This window comes from Patiria miniata, unplaced genomic scaffold (assembly GCF_015706575.1).
Source record: "Patiria miniata isolate m_02_andy unplaced genomic scaffold, ASM1570657v1 HiC_scaffold_10, whole genome shotgun sequence".
Taxonomy (NCBI): Eukaryota; Metazoa; Echinodermata; class Asteroidea; order Valvatida; family Asterinidae; genus Patiria; species Patiria miniata.
Window position 1 is genome coordinate 2,821,481 of NW_024037048.1, and position 25,235 is coordinate 2,846,715.

At 39.6% G+C, this 25,235-nt stretch overlaps 1 protein-coding gene across 3 annotated transcripts in view; it reads left to right on the plus strand.

The window, feature by feature from the left end:
• LOC119735410 (LIM domain-binding protein 2-like) overlaps positions 1–25,235 on the plus strand; it is a 65,018-nt gene that overhangs the window by 27,161 nt on the left and 12,622 nt on the right. For 2 of the 3 annotated variants that reach the window (XM_038209110.1, XM_038209124.1), the window contains exons 4-9: positions 4,518–4,620; positions 5,707–5,879; positions 11,358–11,480; positions 23,472–23,561; positions 24,577–24,700; positions 25,060–25,220. In XM_038209110.1, the coding sequence (XP_038065038.1) occupies positions 4,518–4,620; positions 5,707–5,879; positions 11,358–11,480; positions 23,472–23,561; positions 24,577–24,700; positions 25,060–25,220 (774 nt within the window). The remainder of the gene's footprint in view (positions 1–4,517; positions 4,621–5,706; positions 5,880–11,357; positions 11,481–23,471; positions 23,562–24,576; positions 24,701–25,059; positions 25,221–25,235) is intronic. The other variant, XM_038209119.1, reaches the window with a different exon arrangement.

Here is a 25,235-nt window from a genome sequence, read left to right on the forward strand (position 1 = left end):
AATATAACTACCAAATTTTAATTTAAAGCAAAAAGCAAACAAAAGAAATGAAATACTTAACAAAAATTGTTTGTAACAATTCGTAAAGTTGTTTATGAAAATTTTGTAAATGGAGGCAAGATATGGTGTAGTAGTGTTATAGTCACGTGGTATATAGCGCGCTTTTTTTTATGGCAAACGTTGAGGGCTTATTTTGGTCAATTGTCAGCCCGTGATTTTCGCGTGGGACGGCGGACCAGGCTTGTATGTACATGCAAGGCGGCCAAAACTTATTGTGCACTTGCACTTGTTTTCCAGCCAACTCAATAATTTAAGATTTGTCTTTGCAGTTTGTGTAGTGAGTATTACAAAGCCTGATTGCCTTTGCTGACATTGGTCTCTCTCAAAGGACGTCACTGCCTACAGATTGTCATTGGCAATTTTAATGACGTGCATCAGCTGGGCCGTGCCGTATTTTGAAGAAATGCGCTTGGTTTAGAACATGCACCCGTGTTGAGAACATGCACCCGTGTTGAGAACATTATGCACACTGCGTGCTCGCGTACAGTATCTGATGGTGTTGAATACGCAGTAGTAATTTTCCTACAAAGATGGCGTCGTATGAGAGGGGTCTATACATCATTCACTGTTTGCTGCTGCATTGGTGTGAGACTCACACAAAGCCAATTCCATTTTATGAAAGAAGTCAAGAAGAATATTATAATCTGAATAATGTAGATTATTCTTCTACTGAATGATTTAACAACTCTTTCAAGGGCCCATGCAAGGTACGGTATTTTGTTTAATGTAATCCTTGAAAATGTACATCTGTGTCCCATTTAACCTTATTTTCATTTTTCGTTGCCATTTCAAGGATATTTTGGTGCCTTTTTGGTTTTTATGCTACCGGTAGTTGCTATATTAATGAGCAAAAATGTGATGTCATTTCAGGCAGAAATAATAACCTCACTGTTACAGCTACCAGTAGATCAGCATCAAAAGTTGCCAGAATTTTGGGTATTTTGTTGTCATAAATTTTCTTTTCTTTGGTGATTCAGTGTTGTTTCAGAACATGGCAGTAAGCCAGTGAGCAAACTTTTCTCACAAATGTTTTTACTGAGCAATTTTTGTTCTCACAATAAGAACAGAAAACTTCTGAACTAAACAGTGTCTTCCTGAAATGACATCACAGCAACAGCGCCCTCAGTTGTCCGGAAAAGCATGGAATTTTTTAATAAATGTTTAAAGAAGTGCACTTTTCAATAAAATTAACCAAAATGGGATGTGAAGTAGTTTTCATACATTTAAGTGGTGTAGAAAGTTGCACATTCTTTTCATGGCCCCTTTAAAATTTGGACGCCCGTGGGAAAATAATATCCAAAATGTGTATACTACCGGTATATATACCACAACAACGTGAATTTAGTTTTTTCCAGTACAATTTTTTTTCACACTTATGTCATAGCCAATTTTTTCAGGTTTGGTTGAACTTGAATGGTTTGAAACAAACTTATGAATGCAATAAAACGAGGAAGTTTTGTTTTATAATGTATGTATACGTGTGTACATCATATACATACATCATGTACAATACCTGTATGTGCAGGGCTGCCAACTCACGCATTTCATGTTGTTCTCACACTCTCACGCGCACACAGGATTTCTCACACGCACACAGGATTTCTCACGCACAAAAAAAAAGAATAAATAAATAAAACTTGAAAATGATGTTTAAGTGATGATCTTTTGCTAAAAAAAATTGATTAGAGTGGGCAGAAATTGCCTAAGATCGCACCACAGAACGTCTAGAATCCAACGGTTTTCAGGAGGTATTACCAACACTTGAGAGTGAAGGACCACTTTTCTAAGGAATAACACATAATGAGAGGAGCATTTTGCTTGCATGGTCAGATGGGGCCCGCTGTATTCTATTGCCTCAGACTGGTCCCGGAAATTTGGAGCATGCGTAAGTGATTATCAGAAGAGGCAGGTACGGTACATACTGTACAAATCCAAACAAATAAACAAAATCATGAAAAGTCCCATGTGCTTCTTGTTTAGGATATTCATGTACCGTACATGTACATGTATGCTTAGATGCAAACATTATTGTTAGGACTGTGAATATTCCATTATTCCAACTTGGACTTGATCGAATATTTTACCACTCAATTTCAAAACGAACTGATCAAGTTCTACATGTGCCTGTGCTTGTTTGAAATTGAAAGAGCTTGTTAAAACAATATTAAGTGGCTTTCAGCAAAAGTGTGGCATGCGACAAAGAATATAATCACACAATGTGTATGATTACAGTAACATTAGGACATTTTTCATCATCATTTTGAGATCACCCACATTTTTTCTTGGAATATATTGAATCGAAAAACAAATGATATTCTGATATTTGGTTGAGGATCGAATGTTCCAAATATTTGGCACAGCACTACTTATTGCACATCAGTCACATCAACTGTATGATACACCTTGATCATTGTACATGCATGCAGTTACAGTGTACAGTGGCCACCTGTTTGATTATTCACTATTCACCCTGCCAGCTCAATGCATGTATGTATTAACTCAAGGGCTCTTATACAGTCCCCGTACCATTTCATTATGAGCCTGTCCAAAGATGACCCAAATGAATATCAAATGGTCAAGTCAGCTATTTTTCCTTTTATTTCGTTGAATTATGACCCTCTGATATACATTTAACCAACTGCTGTGATGTACGATATGCCCTTTTTAACAAACCGAGTGGTGTATAGCACCCAAAACATGCAAAACGAAGCTGAGGGTGCTATATGTGCCCCGAGGGGATGAAAAATGACATATATCCCACATCACAGCAGTTAAAGGGAATATACATCATTTGCTTTTGCTGTAATTTTCAGAAATGGATGGAATTGGGGGGTTGGAAATATAAAGCAAATATAGTTACACTGACTTTTTGGAGGTTTTGGGTTCGAAAATGCTATAAAAACCAAGAAAAGCGATCATTTTCCTGTAGTCTGGTTCCCTGACTCCATATAAGAAGAAACAGAGCAGTTTACATACATTGGGGAATTGTAAGGTCAGGGAACCAGTCTAGCTGGCTCGTACCCGTTCATAGATTTGTAATCGATTGCAAACAAGTGCAATGGTCAATTGGGGCCAGTATTTGAAAAAAAGCCAGTTGTTTCCAACGCTGATCGGCCGATCAGCGTTGGAAATTGATACAAAAATACCACTTTTCTTGAAAATGACAGTATACCAGGTGCCATAATTTTACAGGATGATTTAGACTGTCATTTACCAACATCCTATTAAGGTATTTCGTAAAAACTTGGTAATTTTATTTTTCGATGTTTGCAAATGTTGTATATTCCCTTTAACAATTGTTTTGTTATACCGATCGTGCCAATATCAATACATTGTACATGTACATTGTACATGTAGTTGTAAATGCGAGAAATGAATGAAATCACTGCGATGTAACCTTTGATAACTGCAGGCTTTCCTGCCAGACATAAGACTGAGCGGTTGCAGCAGTTTTCAGTCGCAAGCGTGCAGGCAGGTTCTCACATGCACGTGCAATGCAGGTTCTCACATGCGCGTGCAATGCAGTGTAGGCTATGTATATTTTTACGCAGTGTGTGCATTTTTTACAGACTGGCTACGTAATTGTTCTGGACCAATGAAAATTACAGTATCCAACATGTCCAAGCACACGATATACATGCGCATGTAACAAGTACATGGTTAACGTACATACATGATGTACATGTACATGTACATGAACAATTGTTGTATATTTAGTGCTTTGTCACCGTAGTCAATTTTCTTAGTTGAAAGTGGGGTGTATGTAAATTTTAATAAAATGAATTTTGTTTTTGGAATAACACACCTGTATTTTGTACTGCTACATGAATTATTTTCACAAGTGAACAACAATCACTATACACTCGTTCACTTCTACAAATAATTGTTTGCAAAAACAAAATTTGTATATTCTAAAATTACAAATAGATTCATACAATGAGAATCAAATTAAATAAGTATGAAAACAATATTGAATGCACAGGCTCAACAACATGAACAATGTCAGTTTTGCATCTTACATACCGGTATGTACAAGTATACACATGCACATGTGTGTATGTTTGCTGAAGGGGTTTTACTACATTTGTACATAAAGAGAAAAAAAACAGAGGGGAAGGCTTTTACTAAACTCTTCATGTGGTGTCATTGCATCTGAGAGATTTATTTAAAAGAATTTATGTACATGTAGTACCGGTGTTTGATTAAAAAAAAAAAGGTAAACCTCACAATTAAGGTATGATTCTGAAACATCTTGGAGGAACAGATTTTGAACTTGATGCATTTTAAAAATGGTATAGAAAAGTGAAAATTGGTGAAAAATTGATCTGCCAAGCCAAACACTCATAAATAGAATCTTACAGAAACCAAAGTGTTTTTTTTTATATACCAGCTCAGTGTTCTGTTAGTTTATTAAATTCCATGTATTCCATGATCATTTTGTTTTGTTCTGTTCGCAGGAAAGTGATAATTTATGGTGGGATGCATTTGCAACTGAGTTTTTTGAAGATGATGCCAGCCTCACGCTATCTTTCTGTTTAGAAGATGGTCCTAAGAGATATGGTAAGTTCACTTCATGTGAAATAGGTTTTTTTTTCGCAAAAGGTGATTTTTTTGGGGGGGGGGGGTTGGTGCTTGAAGGGAATTTGTTGAAATTGCTAAAAAATAAAATTGCTACACTTTTGCTAGTGTTGTACATATTTTACGCTATCAAAGGATTATTCATGGAAAAGATATCATACAGAGTGTGCCAAAAAAATGCGACGTTCATAAAACAAATAAACTGTTTAATGTTTTTTCTTCAATGAAATGACTATTTCTCAATCCACTACTGTTTACCCCATTCCATTTGGGTCCCTAGATCCAGAAATACAATCCATTAAGTGAAAGGGTCTAAATTGTACCTCGACCACTCGCACCTGTGATGTCGCCAACTTCAGTGTCTATTTAATGCCTATTTAATGCTTAATCCAGATTCATAATGTCCAGGTGAGAGTGGCCCAAGCAAAATTTACACCTTTTCACTTAATAGATTGTATTTCTGGATCTAGGGACCCAAATGGAATGGGGTAAAAAGGAGTGGATTGAGAAATAGTCAGGATTTTATGTAATGTATAATTTCATTGAAAACATGAAACAGGTTTAATTATTTGTTTTCTGAGTGTTGCACTTTTTTGGCACACTCTTTACATTGAAGACATGTCATCACCTGATTGAACAGATGAAAAAGAACTCTTTATAATCCACAGTGTACATACCCGGTACATGCACATTTGTAAAAATTGCCTTTGTCATGATAAACACCATCCTTCCAACATTTTGCTGTAGTCCTACAATACAAGTACACACATACTCGCGTATCAGTTTATAGAGATAACCCTCTTTTGTCATATTCTGTACAGAGCATACATCTACATGTATGTATGTATTACAGTGATGGACCCATCAATACTGAGCTTTTTCATAACTCTTTTTGTCGTAATAGTGGCCGTTCTAATTTACGTTACATTTTCATCTACATGTTCATTTGTACATCTGTACTTTCTGTTCATGCAGTGAATATTGTAATATGCTTACTATACATGTGACTTTTACAGCTTAGGACAGTTTCCTCAGTTACCGTTTACCATTTTTGTATGCCACCCACAGCCATTGGTAGAACCCTGATCCCTCGGTACTTCCGTACAGTCTTTGAGGGCGGAGTGACAGACCTGTATTATCTCTTGAAGCATCCTAAGGAGTCATTTCATAACACCACCATAACGCTGGACTGTGATCAGACAACGATGGTGACACACCACGGCAAACCCATGTTCACTAAGGTACATGTTTGGATTCCATTTTTTCCCCCCGAGTTTTAGTCAAGTCCAGGACCAAATCACAAGTACAGTAAGTATGATAAGAGAGCATGAAGGGTTCATACGAATAGCCTGTCACTGAAGACTGGAATGATATGTATACAGTGGAATCACGATAAGTCGATAACATGAAACTCCATATATCTCGAAGTGATACTTCATTCCCGTCAAGAGAATAGGATATTACATTGTATGTACATGAATACCCCAGTAACTCAAAATGCCTGCACTGGTACCTCTGTTTAAATTGAAGTTTTGTTCGGCCAGTCCATAAGAAACCGCAGCCTAAACAGTCACAAAGAAGCAGAAAAAGATGGCAAAACTTTTTTTGTGATTCATTTTTGCCGAAAACGCTTTGTGTTAATACGTGGGTATGAAGCGTACACGATGCCATTGTGATCAGACTCCAGCCTGTTACTGCAACAAATCCTGGCTTTAGAAGTTCCATTTAGCATGTTTAGCCTGATCGCTACCGCTGGCCCAGCTAGCTGCAGCTTGCCAGATAGCAGACCCTCTATCAATCAAATAGGACCGGTGATGTGACCACACATCGGAAAACCCCGAGCGTGGTGATGCGTCGCGCGATCGTTCGAATAGACTTGACTAGACAATCAACTCGAAATAAAGATTTACTACATGAAGTTTCACAATTTGAGTGGTTTACTGTAATATTTATCCATAGAGCAGACACTTTTAGAAAGATATAAAAATATAAAATCTGAGCAAAATAATGATTTGTGATTAAAAAATTACATCATTAAAATCAATAAAAAGAAGGAAAGTGAGCCAAATAACATGTCCATTTCATAGCAGGCATAGCGAGTTACGATGAAAGCCATTCATGTACAGAACAATTGGGATTTTTCCTCTCAATTTTTTTTACACATTTCCTTGAGATTTGACTCATCGAGATTTCACTGTAATTGACTTACGAGGACTGGTGAGTATTTGACTACAACTCTGCTATTTTCCTGTTTTAAGTTGTGGAAAAATTGGTCATTGTAATTACTTTTTTTACTAAATTTGAATTTCAGGCTAGGAAAAGGGGATTTTTAAAATTGCCCTCATGTTTCCTCTACCTTGTTCTTATCTCCCAATTCTTTTGAAAATTTAAGCTTATAAAACATGTGCTACATGTACCTTTTCACTGGTCAACCAGCAACATTCTCTACATGTATGACCCTTGCATGTGATTAGTTACTTTAGGAAGCATACACTTTTTCTAATGTAGCCCTTTACCTCTGGAACTCTGCACCAGACATTGTCTACCAATGTCAGATACATGTGGTCTGTGGTGTTTCAATTTTCTTTACTTAAATGCATATTAAGTTCGGACAGTTTGCCACTGAACAAGGCCCAAGTGGCAACAGACAGTTTTTAGCATCTTTTTTTGACATCAATGGTACTCAGTCATCGATTACTGGAGGGGCACAAGTACATGTTGTACATGTAAAGTACATGTACATTTACATCTACAGAAAGCCTAAGTGTACCTTTATGATGCATGAAAGTTTATAAGGTTATTTATTATACACTTACATGCTATATCCATTATTTTGGGATTATCTGATTTGACACATGCTGAAATTGTTATAAATACAAGGCCGTAAAGGAGTGTAATCACACCCTTAAACAACACACAATGTACACAAATGTACCATCTACAATGTCTTTCCAAAGGAGAATGATATTTGAAGTCTTAATTTTCACTGGTGAAAGAGACCCACTTCCTCTGATGGATGGCTGGCCATTTTATAGCTTTGTCTAGAATCAATTTCTTCCCATAATTGCTCAATCTTGAACACGTTTGGTGCCAGACCATCTTCGAAATTGCAAGTCATATAGCATTGAATTGATGATCCAAAAACTAAAATTAGTTTCAGCAAAAAGTCCATGCCTCGAAAAGTGGAGTCACGATTCCTCATCCGAGTTGTGAATCTATTCTTTACAGGAGTTACCCAAGCCTATTGAAATGCTTTGCATTGATTACATGTATGTACAAGTTCATGTACAGGCATAAAGGCAGGAAATTTCCCAGGTGTCTTTAATGGCAGTCGCAGTCCTTATTTCAATGTGGAAAGTCTGCAATTTGTTAAATATGTGTTTTTCGACCTTTTTTGAAGCAAAAGAGGGAGAAACTAAATCTGGACGTTTAACAGGTACCGGTAATGTAATTTAAAAGCATCCACTGGAAAAAATAGATTAAAATGTTGAGTGGCTTAAATTTTCCCTCAAAAGGGAGTAAAATGGCTGTATAATTGTCTGTGGATCTTTGTGGCTTCCATTTACATACATGTAGCTCTCTCATGTACATGTAGCTCTTTTCAGGTATAATTCACAAAATTAGTAATAATATGGACATGAAGATAAAATAAAATAAAAAAACAATTCCCCCCCCCCCCTGCCTGCGAAGTAAAAGTTGTTTTTAATGTACATCAGGGATGTACATTATGTTTAAATGACATGGGGATCATGTCATTTAAACATGGGGATGTATGTGCATGTGCACATGTACCACTATCAGACTGTCAGTGTTGAGAGGATGTACAGAAGCATGAATTTATTATCCCACTTCCAAATGTCGGCTGATGCTGCAGACGACACTTAGATCCCCTTAAAACTCTCAAACATATCCTTCAGGATGGAGCTTGAGGTGACCTCAGTAAGGCCATAAGGCTGGAGAATTCTGCACCCACTTACGATCTCGATCAACACGAACATTCTTCGGGAAATTTGGACAGTCAAACTCCAGACAAAAATCAGCAAAAACGGTAAGGTCTGACCACACACTACAGCCACATCGTGCATGAGCTGCCAGGCTGGTCATTAGTCTGCTCCTTTACATATTGCGCTAGTTAAAAGCGTTTACACGTTCCAGATACATGTACATGACCATCGCTCCCTCAGTCTGGCTTCCGGTCAAACGCACTATTACAACACCGTCTTCAAATGGTGCCCGACTAAATTTAGTGCAAAATATATGGGAGCCTAGAGAGGCCACATAAAGCTTATACTCGATCGTAACCCTACCAGAAACCGGAGACCTTTTTTTTTTGGCCATAGTTCAGAAGCATCGCCAGATGATTGACCATTGCTGATGAGCTTTTTACTGCTTTTCGTAGTCATTTTGTAAGCTTTCCAAAATTAACAAATGAAATAAAGTAAAATAGCGACACCATAATACCTTTCAATTTAATCAGCGTAATGCATGCTTAACTTAATATTAATTCTTGGCGTTTTGGAAATATCCTTTGGGAAATCTTTGAAGTGGTCTGGATCATCACAAATAAATCAGATTTTGTTGATCCTGAATACACGCTCTCAATAAAATGTCATGGCCATGTACATACATGTACATGTACGTATCTTTTATGTACATTTAAAAATGCAAATAAAGTGTTCTTGGCATGTACATGTATCGAAACATACTACATGTATGTTTCGATACGTGTACTTGCCAAGAACACTTTATTTACGGGAAATCTTATTTCGACCTTTTTTGTTAGTTGGATGCAAAAGGAGATTTTATGTCCTGTACGTGTATGTACATGGATGTACCGGTACATGTACATGTATATATTCACAATGTACACCAGTATACAAATGTACATCTTCCCTTGATGCTCATGCAAAATTGTACATTGTGGCCTTGTCAAAGGCAGTCACGGTGAGGTCATATTATTACGTACAAGGTAATGTCCTTTCTGACTGGTTTAATTATTTTTTTCATATGTGACAGAGTGCTCGCCTTCTACAATATATAAAACAAACCAATACCTTTCCTGAATCAAATTTTGAAAATTGATGGGAGTTTCCCCGTGCCATGCCTGTGCACTAAGCATCCCTGGCCCATCTTCTAGGGCAGGCAAATATGAACAAGCAAGGAAGAGCCCACGTTAAGCGCATTATATCCATCAAAGTCAAGTCGAATTAGGAATGGGGGTCACCAGAAAAGTGAACAGCCCCCGTCCCTCTTGCACAAAGAGTAAAGCTGCCAGCTCTGGATAGGCTTAAGAGGACTTTGAGGATTTTGGAGAAATGCTTAATTAAGATTCAACTGTCATTGAGTTTAACCTGCCTTTAAGTGACGTGAACAGCAATAGACACAATTTTTAAAATAAAATTTGGTTCAAAATATCCGGTTTCTCGCATTGTATGTAACTTGGAACTCTGAATGTGAGAACAATGTTTCACATTTCATTATGTTTGTCATATGTGTACATGTTAAGGTGTATGTACTAGGTGTGAAATGATCCCACCCAAAAAAAGTGGAATTTTTGTTGAGAGAACCAAGTATTTTTTATATCATACAAGTACATTTTGTACATGTACTCTCTGTTTTTGGGGGTTTTTTTTGGTTCATTGTAAACTTTCAACACTCAGAGATGCCAAAATACTCTTGGTTTTGTCAAAAGCCAAGCATTCATTGATTGACTTTTTCTTTCTGGCTAACGATACTTTAATTGGTAACCCGGTGACTCATTGAGCAGCTGATTTATCAGCTTGCACAGGGTGCATCCTGGTTATTTAGTGGATGGGTGAGGACTCGCCTTGTACGGCAGGTTGGGGGAGATAAGAGGCCGCAGCAATGTGGGACAGGGGATGTTATTCACCGCTCTCAAAAACCGACCCATCCTGCGCTGTGTTGCCATGCAACTGTTTTCAATTTGGGTTTCCAACTTATTTCATATATGGCACAAAAGCGTTGAGAAAAGACAAGATCAGGGCCCCCCCCCCCCCCCCCCAAGTAAATTGTACTATCCTCTGAATATCCTGAACAGAATCAGGGCCAAATTGATGGCCGTGCTAATCATGGAATTCTGTGCTTTATGATTGCCATTCCATGCTTTCAGCACTACATTGTACGTGTACATGTACTATTCAGTTTTGCACCAAGTTGTCCACCCTGTATTCACCGACTTATTTATGGGATGTATGCTAGCTTTCACACAAGCTAAACATCTTGCCAAAATGCACACAAAGGGCCCATGAAATGGAGGTTTGAAGAATTTTGTAATGTAAATCCCAGCCACTATTACTTTGGTCCTGAAGTATACATGTGCAAAATACATTGTTTTAATTCTGTTTAATGGAGGATTTTGGAGGATTCAGGAAGGGTCCCAGTGAAAATGCCATTAGAGATCATGAACCTACATATTCTGGTGAATAACCAAGGTATTTGTTTTGGTGGGGGTTGGGTGGAGGTGATTTGGTTTGTGGCAGTAATTATGCTAACTTGGAATTTTCTAGCTTCAAACCAGGAGACATTTGAAATTGTTGTGTTGCACTGGTCATATAACTTTAGCATATTCTTTGTTTTTCTTTTTTGAAGGCTCACCACATTTTGAAACTATGTGCTTGTCAATAAAGAAATAATTGAGGCTGTCAATTTTTTTGACATTTTTTTCCCAGTAATTGATTTATTTGTTTTTCTTTTGGCAGGTTTGCACTGAGGGTCGTCTGGTCGTAGAGTTCACTTTTGATGACCTAATGCGCATACGATCATGGCATTTTGCCATCCGCCAACACAGAGAGCTAATCCCCAGAAGTGTGGTGGCTATGCAGGTACCGTATCATCTTTCATGTGGACATCTTTACATTTGCAATTTTTTTTATTTTCATTTGTTTTGATTTCCTTTTGGATATTTGGCTCTGTCACAGACAGTGCATTAAAAACAAGAAGTAATGTTTGTGACAGAGCCAATTAACCATGATATCTCAGGGTTCGACCTTAGCGGTGGTCCGCTGGCCAAATGCCAGTTGAATTGCCGGCGGACCAGCTGAAACACCTTGCCAAGTGGTCCGGCTGGCCAGCCGAAAAAAATCTGCGTCAAAAAAATGCTCGTTGTATTTATTTGGTTTCTTACTTACATTCACTATTTTTTTTCAAAAGAAACCTCCGTTATTTTTACAAATTCGCTTCGCGATATTATCACGGTGACTATAATCATGTGCGTAAATCCAGCCCAATGCGGCGATGACTGGTTCCCGCCGCGCCAATTTAGAAGACATCATGATGAAAATGCGGTAACTAGTCTGTGCACGGCTATGCGATCGATAGCGCTAGCATGGCTATATGCATTGTGCAGGCGCCAGGCACGTGCTCTGTCAACTGGTCGGATTCGACATCGTAAAAATGCCAAGAAAACACCGATGGAAAAAGAACATTTTTGCAAGTTAATTTACAGAATTGATCTAGCTTGTCTGTGTATGTATTTTCTGTGTTCAAGAGTTCATTTTTAGATCGCACTACTCATATTTGGAGTGATACATGCCATGTGTTTCCCGAAATTTTTGACCGTAAAAACGGGTCTGTCGGCCCATGGTGGGCTGCTCGCCACACACACACGCGTCACACACCTTGGAGTTTTGGCCAGCTCCCCGCATCTTGACTAGCGTTGTGCATATGGTGCGAACGACCTGAATTTTCCATTATTTTTTGAAATTATCGAACGTAAATATATTGACAATAATTAAAGGTAGGTTTTATTCACTTTTTGTCGCCATTTCGTGTATAGCTTTCGTAGTGCAATGAAAATAGTTCAGGCTAATACTTCGCATATAATTGAATACCCCATTCAATCTACATAAAAAAATTGTCAAAAAAAGAGAAGAATTTCCGACCGACCGACCCTATTTTTGAAAGGCATGTAATCGGAAGCAGAATTATTTTTTTTTGCCTAATTAAAGAGAAAATACAACATTTGCAAACATTGAAAAATAAAACTACCAAGTTTTTACGAAATAACTTACTAGGATGTTGGTAAATGACAGTCTAAAGCATCCTGTAAAATTATGGCACCTGTTGTGAAGTCATTTTCAAGAAAATTGTATTTTTGTATACATTTCCAACGGTGGTCGGCCGACCACCGTAGGAAAAGCCTAACTATTTTTCAACTACTGCTCCAAATTTACCATTTCAGTGTTTTAGTCCAAATTGTGTTTGCTATTGGTTACATGTTCATGAACGGGTGCAGGCCAGCTAGACTGGTTCCCTTACCTTACAATCTTCCGGCATCTATAAATTGATCCATTTCATCTTTAGTGGAGTCAGGGAACCAGACTACTTAAACATTTTTGTTTTTCTTGGTTTTTCCAGCATTTTCGAACACAAAACTTCAAACATGTCAGTGTAACAATATTTGATCTATTATACTAACCCCTCAAATAGTTCATTTCTGAAAATTACAGCGAAAGCCAATGATGTACATTCCCTTTAAGGTAGGTTTTATTCACTTTTTGTGGCCATCATTTTGTGTATAGCTTTCGTAGTGCAGTGAAAATAAATCAGGCTAAAACTTTGCCTACTGAGGCTTAATTGAATACCCCATATGGCATTCAAGCTGCATAAAAAAAAATGGCCAAAAAAACCTTCAAAAATCCGACCGACCGACCCTATTTTTAAAAGGCATGTAATCTGGGGCAGAACTATATATTTTTTTGCAGCCTCAGATCATGGAGGAAGAAAATAGACCTCTATTGCTCAGGTGACATGATGATATGGGTGTTGACTATAGTCTAAAATATGTGAAACTGATTAACTGGTGGGTACACGCTGTATAAGACGGACCAGTCAAAAACCTGGCGGACCAGTCAAAATTCTAGCCAACTGGTCCGGCTGGCCAGTCAAAAAAAAGTTAAGGGCAACCCCTGAATTATCTAATTGATAATACAGAGAAATGATCCCAAACTCCAACTACTGTGTAATCTCTTTGACCATTACTAGATGATGGTTGTATAAGATTTGAAAAATAGTTATCAGGTTTATTCGCTGAGCTCCTAAAGTCCAAAAATATAAATGTCCTAATTGTAATATCTGTGATGCTGGAATTGCCCTAAATTACATTTTTAAAAACCTTTTATTGCAGCTACCCTTTAACAATTTGGGAGACCAACATAGGTGTAGATAGCTCAGTTGGTAGAGCTCCGGTATTGTGTACCGGAGGTCACAGGATCATATCGCGCTCCATTCAATTTGTTTATGTAATATACGTTAGAAGCACCTTTTTTTTTAATGGAAACATGAATTTTAATCTGCAAGTAGTCACTATGAGCATTCAATGTTTACATTGCGTTGCACTTTCATTTGTTTTTTTAAACTAAAACGAGTGTCTGCCCACCCCTCAAACAACCCTCTCCCCAAAGGAAAAAAATTGAAATCAATTGCCTGTCCAAAACCAGATTTTCTTTTAAACTTGCTTAAATTTATTTGGTCATTTTGGTTTGCTTCATATTCACTGAGAGAGTTACATCTTGTGTTTTCAGTGTATACCCGGTTGAATTATTTTGTATAACATTGGAGAAAATGCAAATCACCTGTCTGAAAATAATTGTTTGGGTTTCAGTAGGAAAGATCTTTCACCTGTTCACAGGTAATTTGGTGTGTGTTCATGTCACTTGGGGAAAAATCAGCAGCAATTTCTTGATTGCCCTCCATTTTGTCGTGATGAGTCTAATCCAGTAAACCAGCCAACCTTCATACATTATGTAGGTAGTGCAGGGGGGAGGGCTACGATAGAACAGATTTTTTTCTTTTCTCTACATAACACTTAACAGTAAACCAGCGAGCTTTTAGCGAAATGAGTTCGCACAATCAATGGGGCTCAAACTCCTATGGGTTGTTTTTCTGGAAGAGCTCTTCTACGTGTACCTCTCTGTTACTGCGGTAATCAATTGGAGTGATATTTGATGTACTTCTCAGTGAAATCAAATCAGGAGAAATTCTATTTGGGGGATTAAATTGTGGTCCAGTATAGAGCTGATGATATCGATGAGAATTCTCTGAATGTGCCTCCTCAACTCTGAGTGATCTTGTCATGTATGCAGAAAAAAAGATACGTAGGTCAGAAAAGGTGTTTGCATACTGATAGACCCGCCCAGTAAGCCCCGCCTACTGCACACGTGGGGGACAGCACGTTGGCCTCCCCAATGCCACACTGCATATTCCAGCCGTGAGGGTCATACACAGGCATGCAACTTTTCCTCGGATCCGCTGATTTCCTTGTGTTTTACTTCTCATGAATGCCATTACAAATTAAAAAACACTGTACAAAGTCTTGTGTGGCTTGGAATTCCCTGGAGTAGTTGAGGGGGACTGTCGGGTACGGTTTGACCTTGAGCCTAGAAATATGTAAAGGTCACATAAATATGTAAATATGGAAATATGTAGATATAAATATGAATGAATGGGGTTATGAAATTCCGGGCACAGTTTGACCTAATGAATGGATGGGATGAATAGGGAATAGGTGTGGGTATAAGGAACCGGGTACAGTTTGACCAATTCTATGGGAAAGATTGCATAAGGTATGGAAAAAAAATATATATATATTTTTATGGTACATTTGGATCTTAGCCCGAATATGAGTTTCATACGTTAGTCCCTGTGAACGACCAGCTGGTCGGATCTTTAATCCCCCAACAATAGACGGGAGAGGGCGCGTGCCACGTCAGCGCACTAGTATTGTTACGAAGTTAATCCGATCGATACAAAAAGTAATTGGATTTCCGAATGCTCGACAGCAGAAAGCAGCGATAGATGGCAAAAATGAATGTTGCGTTGATCAGACTGAAACGAGTACGATTGTCTATTTGAAGAATTATTTTAAAGTCATTTTTATTGGGTTTATGGGTATCGGCACGTTGCGTTTTCCAAGTTATAAACAAACACTCACCGCAGCATACTTGCAGGGTACAGCCTGTGTCGGCCATGGGGGTATATGATAAATCCACGATCCATAATCCATGCGTCTGTACGGAGACCGGTGGTCGATCACCCCTCGATGATCATACTGATCATGGAACAAATAACTCCGTCCGTGCGCCTATATTCCTCTTGTTAATCGATACAATACCAATGGCACTCTTCTACACTGCCACCAGAATCATCCAAGTAAAAATATATGTCTGTGCGCGGTGATCGTAGAAAAGGGTAGGTTTTGGCATCAGCCAGAGCAATTGCTAGTACACATGCACACTACTGTATACACGCCGTCCGATCAGATAGCGCTCAAGTTTTCTTAATCCGTGACGGCTAAATTATCGATTAGGCTCTATTGCAGAGGCGCGTACAATAAGGAATGGATTCAGTGGTTTAAAGCCATAACAAAACGTGCGGGCATGTGGTTTTTAAAGGGAACTACGGCCTGAAAAGTGCCCGATCAAGTGTATCGGAATAACACAACCATCATTGTGCATTTTGTAATATTTCGTACTAGAACGACCCCAAAACTAAGCTATAGCCTATCCATAGTTGAGATTTTAGTCGTAAAGTGCTCGTCTTTTTTTGCGGACGTGTGAGAAACCATTTTTGGGGGGGGGGGGGGGTTAGGGGGAATGGCGTTCGACGGGAAAAACGGTGCCTCTTTAACGCTGTCTGTACAGGAAAGCACCGAACACTAGTTGTACCTCCGTGCCGGATTTGTTTACAAAATCGAGGATGACTGGGTTTTATCTACGAACATTTTACGGGGGTTATTTAGAGGGCGTGTCCAAGCGCTAATTTTATGACTGATAGTAGGCTTTTACGATTGATAAGACAACATAAACAAAGAAAAATACAACTGCAGAAAGTATATACGTTATGACATTATTGCTTTATTGACTTTATTATTGCTTTATTAAAACACTCGTGTTTTTATTTGTCTGTCCCAATGTATTTCTTCGCAATTATATCGTCATTGTAATGTTGACTACTAGTCTTTAATCATCACTGTCTTCCTCGCTGACGTCTTCTTCATCTTGATGGAACAATCCGTCAAATTTCATCTGGTGTTTAGGCATAATTCTGCCGAGAGCCTTTTGTACGCTAATGCCCTTATATATTTTTTCTTCGAGATTGTCCACAATATCTTGATGAGTATCGTTATCTTTCAGATGTAGGTAGCTTGACAGAAAATCCTTGTACTTGTCAAAAAAGATTTGCTTGACTGCCCAGAGGGTCTTCCTATCGGCCTTTTCCTTGGCCTGATCTTCACCCATACCCTCGTTGATGTACTTTTCATGTTTTTCGCTCCACATTTCACGAGTCGCTTCTTTGGACTCTTCCAACCAGTCTTGGAAAGTAGCATTGTCTTCTAATTCAGAACTAGACTCATCTTCATCGTCATCTTCTACCTCCGAGTCCGTTTCCGAGCCCGATTCATCCACGTCAGGATGATCAGATTGAATAACCTCAATTTCAGAATCATCGTTAACCCCATTCATTTCAGATTCATCTTCAGCATGAGCGTTTTCGGTATGTCGCCAGAGATTATATCGCCGTCCAAAGCTTTTATCACACTGGTTACAAGCATGGGGTTTGACTGCAGAAAAAGTATTCATGTTGAAGTTATAAAGGCTGATTCACGAATGACAAGAAACGGATGAATTGGTTTAATATATATTGTGCCGAGACCTGTCTGTTTGAGCTCATTTCCACACCCCCCTCCCCCTGCGCATGCTCTCTGTGTGCCTGTGCGCTCTTAATTCCCTGCTCATCCTGCTCTTTACCCTGCTCATCCTGCTCTTTACCCTGCTCATCCTGCTCTTTACCCTGCTCATCCTGCTCTTTTCCCTGCTCATCCTGCTCTTTACCCTGCTCATCCTGCTCTTTACCCTGCTCATCCTGCTCTTTACCCTGCTCATCCTGCTCTTTACCCTGCTCATCCTGCTCTTTACCCTGCTCATCCTGCTCTTTTCCCTGCTCATCCTGCTCTTTACCCTGCTCATCCTGCTCTTTACCCTGCTCATCCTGCTCTTTACCCTACTCATCCTGCTCTTTTTCCTGCTCATCCTGCTCTTTACCCTGCTCATCCTGCTCTTTACCCTGCTCATCCTGCTCTTTACCCTGCTCATCCTGCTCTTTACCCTGCTCATCCTGCTCTTTACCCTGCTCATCCTGCTCTTTACCCTGCTCATCCTGCTCTTTACCCTGCTCATCCTGCTCTTTTTCCTGCTCATCCTGCTCTTTACCCTGCTCATCCTGCTCTTTACCCTGCTCATCCTGCTCTTTTTCCCTGCTCATCCTGCTCTTTACCCTGCTCATCCTGCTCTTTTTCCTGCTCATCCTGCTCTTTTCCCTGCTCATCCTGCTCTTTTCCCTGCTCATCCTGCTCTTTACCCTGCTCATCCTGCTCTTTACCCTGCTCATCCTGCTCTTTACCCTGCTCATCCTGCTCTTTACCCTGCTCATCCTGCTCTTTACCCTGCTCATCCTGCTCTTTTCCCTGCTCATCCTGCTCTTTACCCTGCTCATCCTGCTCTTTACCCTACTCATCCTGCTCTTTTTCCTGCTCATCCTGCTCTTTACCCTGCTCATCCTGCTCTTTACCCTGCTCATCCTGCTCTTTTTCCTGCTCATCCTGCTCTTTACCCTGCTCATCCTGCTCTTTACCCTGCTCATCCTGCTCTTTACCCTGCTCATCCTGCTCTTTTCCCTGCTCATCCTGCTCTTTTCCCTGCTCATCCTGCTCTTTTCCCTGCTCATCCTGCTCTTTACCCTGCTCATCCTGCTCTTTTCCCAGCTCATCCTGCTCTTTTTCCTGCTCATCCTGCTCTTTTTCCTGCTCATCCTGCTCTTTACCCTGCTCATCCTGCTCTTTACCCTGCTCATCCTGCTCTTTACCCTGCTCAACCTGCTCTTTACCCTGCTCATCCTGCTCTTTACCCTGCTCATCCTGCTCTTTTCCCTGCTCATCCTGCTCTTTTCCCTGCTCATCCTACTCTACGGCATAGAGTAGGATGAGCAGGGAAAAGAGCAGGATGAGCAGGGTAAAGAGCAGGATGAGCAGGAAAAAGAGCAGGATGAGCAGGGTAAAGAGCAGGATGAGCAGGGTAAAGAGCAGGATGAGCAGGGTAAAGAGCAGGATGAGCAGGGTAAAGAGCAGGATGAGCAGGGTAAAGAGCAGGATGAGCAGGGTAAAGAGCAGGATGAGCAGGGTAAAGAGCAGGATGAGCAGAAAAAGAGCAGGATGAGTAGGGTAAAGAGCAGGATGAGCAGGGTAAAGAGCAGGATGAGCAGGGTAAAGAGCAGGATGAGCAGGGAAAAGAGCAGGATGAGCAGGGTAAAGAGCAGGATGAGCAGGGTAAAGAGCAGGATGAGCAGGGTAAAGAGCAGGATGAGCAGGGTAAAGAGCAGGATGAGCAGGGTAAAGAGCAGGATGAGCAGGGAAAAGAGCAGGATGAGCAGGGTAAAGAGCAGGATGAGCAGGGTAAAGAGCAGGATGAGCAGGGTAAAGAGCAGGATGAGCAGGGAATTAAGAGCGCACAGGCACACAGAGAGCATGCGCAGGGGGAGGGGGGTGTGGAAATGAGCTCAAACAGACAGGTCTCGGCACAATATATATTAAACCAATTCATCCGTTTCTTGTCATTCGTGAATCAGCCTTTATAACTTCAACATGAATACTTTTTCTGCAGTCAAACCCCATGCTTGTAACCAGTGTGATAAAAGCTTTGGACGGCGATATAATCTCTGGCGACATACCGAAAACGCTCATGCTGAAGATGAATCTGAAATGAATGGGGTTAACGATGATTCTGAAATTGAGGTTATTCAATCTGATCATCCTGACGTGGATGAATCGGGCTCGGAAACGGACTCGGAGGTAGAAGATGACGATGAAGATGAGTCTAGTTCTGAATTAGAAGACAATGCTACTTTCCAAGACTGGTTGGAAGAGTCCAAAGAAGCGACTCGTGAAATGTGGAGCGAAAAACATGAAAAGTACATCAACGAGGGTATGGGTGAAGATCAGGCCAAGGAAAAGGCCGATAGGAAGACCCTCTGGGCAGTCAAGCAAATCTTTTTTGACAAGTACAAGGATTTTCTGTCAAGCTACCTACATCTGAAAGATAACGATACTCATCAAGATATTGTGGACAATCTCGAAGAAAAAATATATAAGGGCATTAGCGTACAAAAGGCTCTCGGCAGAATTATGCCTAAACACCAGATGAAATTTGACGGATTGTTCCATCAAGATGAAGAAGACGTCAGCGAGGAAGACAGTGATGATTAAAGACTAGTAGTCAACATTACAATGACGATATAATTGCGAAGAAATACATTGGGACAGACAAATAAAAACACGAGTGTTTTAATAAAGCAATAATAAAGTCAATAAAGCAATAATGTCATAACGTATATACTTTCTGCAGTTGTATTTTTCTTTGTTTATGTTGTCTTATCAATCGTAAAAGCCTACTATCAGTCATAAAATTAGCGCTTGGACACGCCCTCTAAATAACCCCCGTAAAATGTTCGTAGATAAAACCCAGTCATCCTCGATTTTGTAAACAAATCCGGCACGGAGGTACAACTAGTGTTCGGTGCTTTCCTGTACAGACAGCGTTAAAGGGGCACCGTTTTTTCCCGTCGAACACCATTCCCCCCAACCCCCCCCCCCCAAAAATGGTTTCTCACACGTCCGCAAAAAAAGACGAGCACTTTACGACTAAAATCTCAACTATGGATAGGCTATAGCTTAGTTTTGGGGTCGTTCTAGTACGAAATATTACAAAATGCACAATGATGGTTGTGTTATTCCGATACACTTGATCGGGCACTTTTCAGGCCGTAGTTCCCTTTAAAAACCACATGCCCGCACGTTTTGTTATGGCTTTAAACCACTGAATCCATTCCTTATTGTACGCGCCTCTGCAATAGAGCCTAATTGATAATTTAGCCGTCACGGATTAAGAAAACTTGAGCGCTATCTGATCGGACGGCGTGTATACAGTAGTGTGCATGTGTACTAGCAATTGCTCTGGCTGATGCCAAAACCTTCCCTTTTCTACGATCACCGCGCACAGACATATATTTTTACTTGGATGATTCTGGTGGCAGTGTAGAAGAGTGCCATTGGTATTGTATCGATTAACAAGAGGAATATAGGCGCACGGACGGAGTTATTTGTTCCATGATCAGTATGATCATCGAGGGGTGATCGACCACCGGTCTCCGTACAGACGCATGGATTATGGATCGTGGATTTATCATATACCCCCATGGCCGACACAGGCTGTACCCTGCAAGTATGCTGCGGTGAGTGTTTGTTTATAACTTGGAAAACGCAACGTGCCGATACCCATAAACCCAATAAAAATGACTTTAAAATAATTCTTCAAATAGACAATCGTACTCGTTTCAGTCTGATCAACGCAACATTCATTTTTGCCATCTATCGCTGCTTTCTGCTGTCGAGCATTCGGAAATCCAATTACTTTTTGTATCGATCGGATTAACTTCGTAACAATACTAGTGCGCTGACGTGGCACGCGCCCTCTCCCGTCTATTGTTGGGGGATTAAAGATCCGACCAGCTGGTCGTTCACAGGGACTAACGTATGAAACTCATATTCGGGCTAAGATCCAAATGTACCATAAAAATATATATATATTTTTTTCCATACCTTATGCAATCTTTCCCATAGAATTGGTCAAACTGTACCCGGTTCCTTATACCCACACCTATTCCCTATTCATCCCATCCATTCATTAGGTCAAACTGTGCCCGGAATTTCATAACCCCATTCATTCATATTTATATCTACATATTTCCATATTTACATATTTATGTGACCTTTACATATTTCTAGGCTCAAGGTCAAACCGTACCCGACAGTCCCCCTCAACTACTCCCTGGTTTTCTCTAAATTCCCAGTTGCTTGCCTGCATACACACGTGCACACATGTTGGACTTTTGTGTACGCATATCAGGCATTAATCACCACTGTGATTGGACAGCACATCACTGGGCGGGGCTTAATGGATTGGTCTATTCAGGTATCTGAATCAAATTCAAAATGTGTTTATAGATTGTACATGTACTGGTAACATAAGCAACATCTGCAAACATAAAAGAAGACAAACTACCAAATTATTATGAAATAACTTACTTGAGTGTAAGTGAATAATAGTCTCAAGCAACCTGTGAAATCATGGCACCTGGTGTGCTGTCATTTTCAAGAAAAGTGGAATTTGAAAAAAAAAAATACTTACATGTATTTCAAACTGCCCCCATTTACAAAATTTAATAAGTCCACATTTTGTTTGCAATCGGTTACACATCCATGAACGGGTGCAAGCCAGCTAGTTTGGTTCCCTGACCTGACAATTCCCGACGTCTATAACTTTGCTCTGTTTCATTTGGAGTAAGGTTAGGCAACCAGACTACAAAAATAACACTTTTTTTTCTTGTTTTTTTTTGTGTATGAACACAAAATTGTAAACAGGTCAATGTAACAATATGTGCTATAAAATACTAACCCCCAAATCCATCCCTTTGTATTACAATGTACCTTTATATTTGGTGATTTCACATACATGTATTTGCATAAGAGTCAAGTACGTGTACATTATAAACCAGTCTTACAATTACACTTTTTTTTATTAAATGTTCATGCGCTACATCATTACTGTTTTCATGAAAAGGAAATGAAATTTCCCCCCTGGTGAAAAATATAACATTTATGTACATATATCTTGAATTGCATGTACACATAAAAAATATGTACGTGAATGCCAACGGGATGTACAAGTACCTTTATACATGTACATATGTAGACATGTTTTGTGTATGACTGACCACAAGTGAGATTCTGGAGCAAACATTTCTTGGTGTCATGCTGAAAATATTTGTAATTGGTACCAGTAAATTTTGAGAGCCTGATTTTCAAGAAGATTTGAAAATGTACAAAAAAAGAAAAACTAAGAAATTTCTGATCATTGTGTACTAAAATAGAACAATTAATCTTAAATTTAACCAAATTCCAGAAGTCTAAGGCTACTTACGATACTAGGTTCTGTACATGTACATGTGTCTTTTACAATGTTCAAGTCATCACATTAACTTGATTAAAGTCCATTTATGCTTTACATACTCTGTTAAAGTTTTCAAGGAGAAAAATGCCAAGATGTACATGTACGGTAGGGAGTAATGTAATTTGGCCCTGGATGTAATGTATAGAAGTTGCACACTACCACTCATAATGACAAAAACTCATCCCTGATATTGGGTATTAACACGGAACAATTGGATTCCTACATGACATATTGGATTAAACTTCTACATGGAGAGTTGGAGGTGAGAGAGGAAAGGGGGGGGGGGGATGAGCACCATACATCCATGAACCTGTAGAGTGAATGATAGAGGATGGACAGAGCTCCTTGCAATCTCCTTAAGTGCAGCAGGGCATCAAGCTAATTGACTGACCTTGCTGAATCATTCAATGTGATTAAAATGGATTGCAGGGAGAAGGTACTTAGGTAATGGTATTTTTTTGTGAAACTGCTCCATTCAATAGAGTTGTAGTCAAGTCCATCACAAGTCCATCTCAACTCTACTCATAAGTCCATTTGCAATTTTGGTCAAGGGACTTGGCTTGAAATGACTTAACGCGGGCCAAATGTGTTTCATACTCATAGATTTGGGATTTTCAATCGTGCATAAAAATTGTACCCCCACTCCATCCCAACAACTACATGTACAAAAAAGAACTATGTGTAACCAAATGTCCTTTTTTTTCTCTGTCTTCGCACTTTGCTTGTGTACATCCTGTGGTTCTTCAATGACAGTATCATTCTCAGGACCCTGCCATGATGGAACAACTGTCCAAGAACATCACCAGACAAGGACTGACCAATGTCACCCTTAACTATCTCAGGGTAGGTCCATCAAACTCCTCCACCCACCTGGCACCACCCCTTCCCCATTTGTCAGAGGACAATAATACAAATATTGAATACACATTGTACAAATGAATAGTATTTGCATACATGTAACTGTAGTTAAAAGTGAGTATTTAGGGCCCTGTCTTTCTACAGGCATGACAGGAAAATGGGATGTCCCATTCTAAAAGCCTGCTTAACAATCTACCCTTCACCCTTAAGGCATACACATCTCTCTTCAGCAATAATGTTTTTCTTTTTATGTAAACAACTGCTGTAATTTAATGCAGTGATTTGAACATTGGAACTATGGCACCATTCAAAACACTTCAAATTTTCAGTGTTACATGTTATACACCTTCCATTCATTGTGCATTGTAATGCTTTCTAAGCACATGATGACCCCCAATGGACCATACATGTTCATGTACTGGTACATATACTTGGATGATTTGGCATATCTGGCTGATTTTGTAAAAAAGCAATTAAAGTTAAGAAGCAAAGGTTGATCAAGGTCTGAGTTTCAAATATTGAAGAACTTTTTTATAAATGGCATAAAGAAGATCCGCCATGAACCTTTGGTAGGATGAGCCATGTGTACACAGTGCCACAGATGCCAGTGTGAAAATACCTAACATGTTGATATCAGAAAGAAGACAGAAAGAGAGAAAAATCAAATGTTCTCAGGTGGAAATTTCTGACACTGATGAATTCTGGTAGTCAGGGCTTTTCCATTGAATAAGTTAATTGACCCCTTCCACAAGGCCAGATAATTTCATCAGACGGTGCTACTCAATTGACTTAAACCTTTTTGAATATAAGATTGGCTTTGACCGTGGAATCTCATATTTTGCTCATTTTGAAAGTGTTTTCAGTTATATCATTTCCGTGAAAAGTACATGTGGCTGGAGCCTCGCCTGTGAGATTAATTATGCAAATGGTCTGCATTCTTAGAATTGGTGTATGATGTTTCTGTTATTCATGGTTTGTTGGTCGGTTTGTGCCCCTTTAGCTGTGTGTGATTCTAGAGCCAATGCAAGAGCTGATGTCTCGTCACAAGGCCTACAATCTCAGTCCCAGAGATTGTCTCAAAGCAACCCTCTTCCAGAAATGGCAGCGGATGGTTTCACCCCCTGGTATGTACATGTACTCTACTAGTCTGACTATTTAGGACTCTCAATACTGTGTATTGAGACTCCCAAAACTTATGATACTGAAAAACATGCAATTGCAAAGCAAGAAAATAAAATAACCAGCCTAACAGTTCTGTAGCACTGGGCAAGTTAAATGTCTCAAAATAAACAGCTGGTACCAAGTATTTTTCTCTACTTTACCTCCACATTTATGCCACCAGACTATTTTCAAAAAAACTTGGATCATTTGGCAGTCTAGTTATACACCGTAAATTTAAAGCATAAAATTTGCATGCCAGTTGGTGTTTCAATCCTTGCAAACTATTCTGACATAAATTGTGTATTTTTCTTTTTGTTTCCAGCCGAAACAAACAGAACACAACCTAAACGTCGGAAGCGCAAATCTTCAAACAGCTTGCCAGCAGGAGGGAGCAGCATGTCCAACAACATGTCAGGAGGCTCCAAGAAAAAATCCTCTCCCGGCAGCTACAGCATGTCCACAACACCAGAAGGTGTACCCACGGTAAGAAGCCCCCCC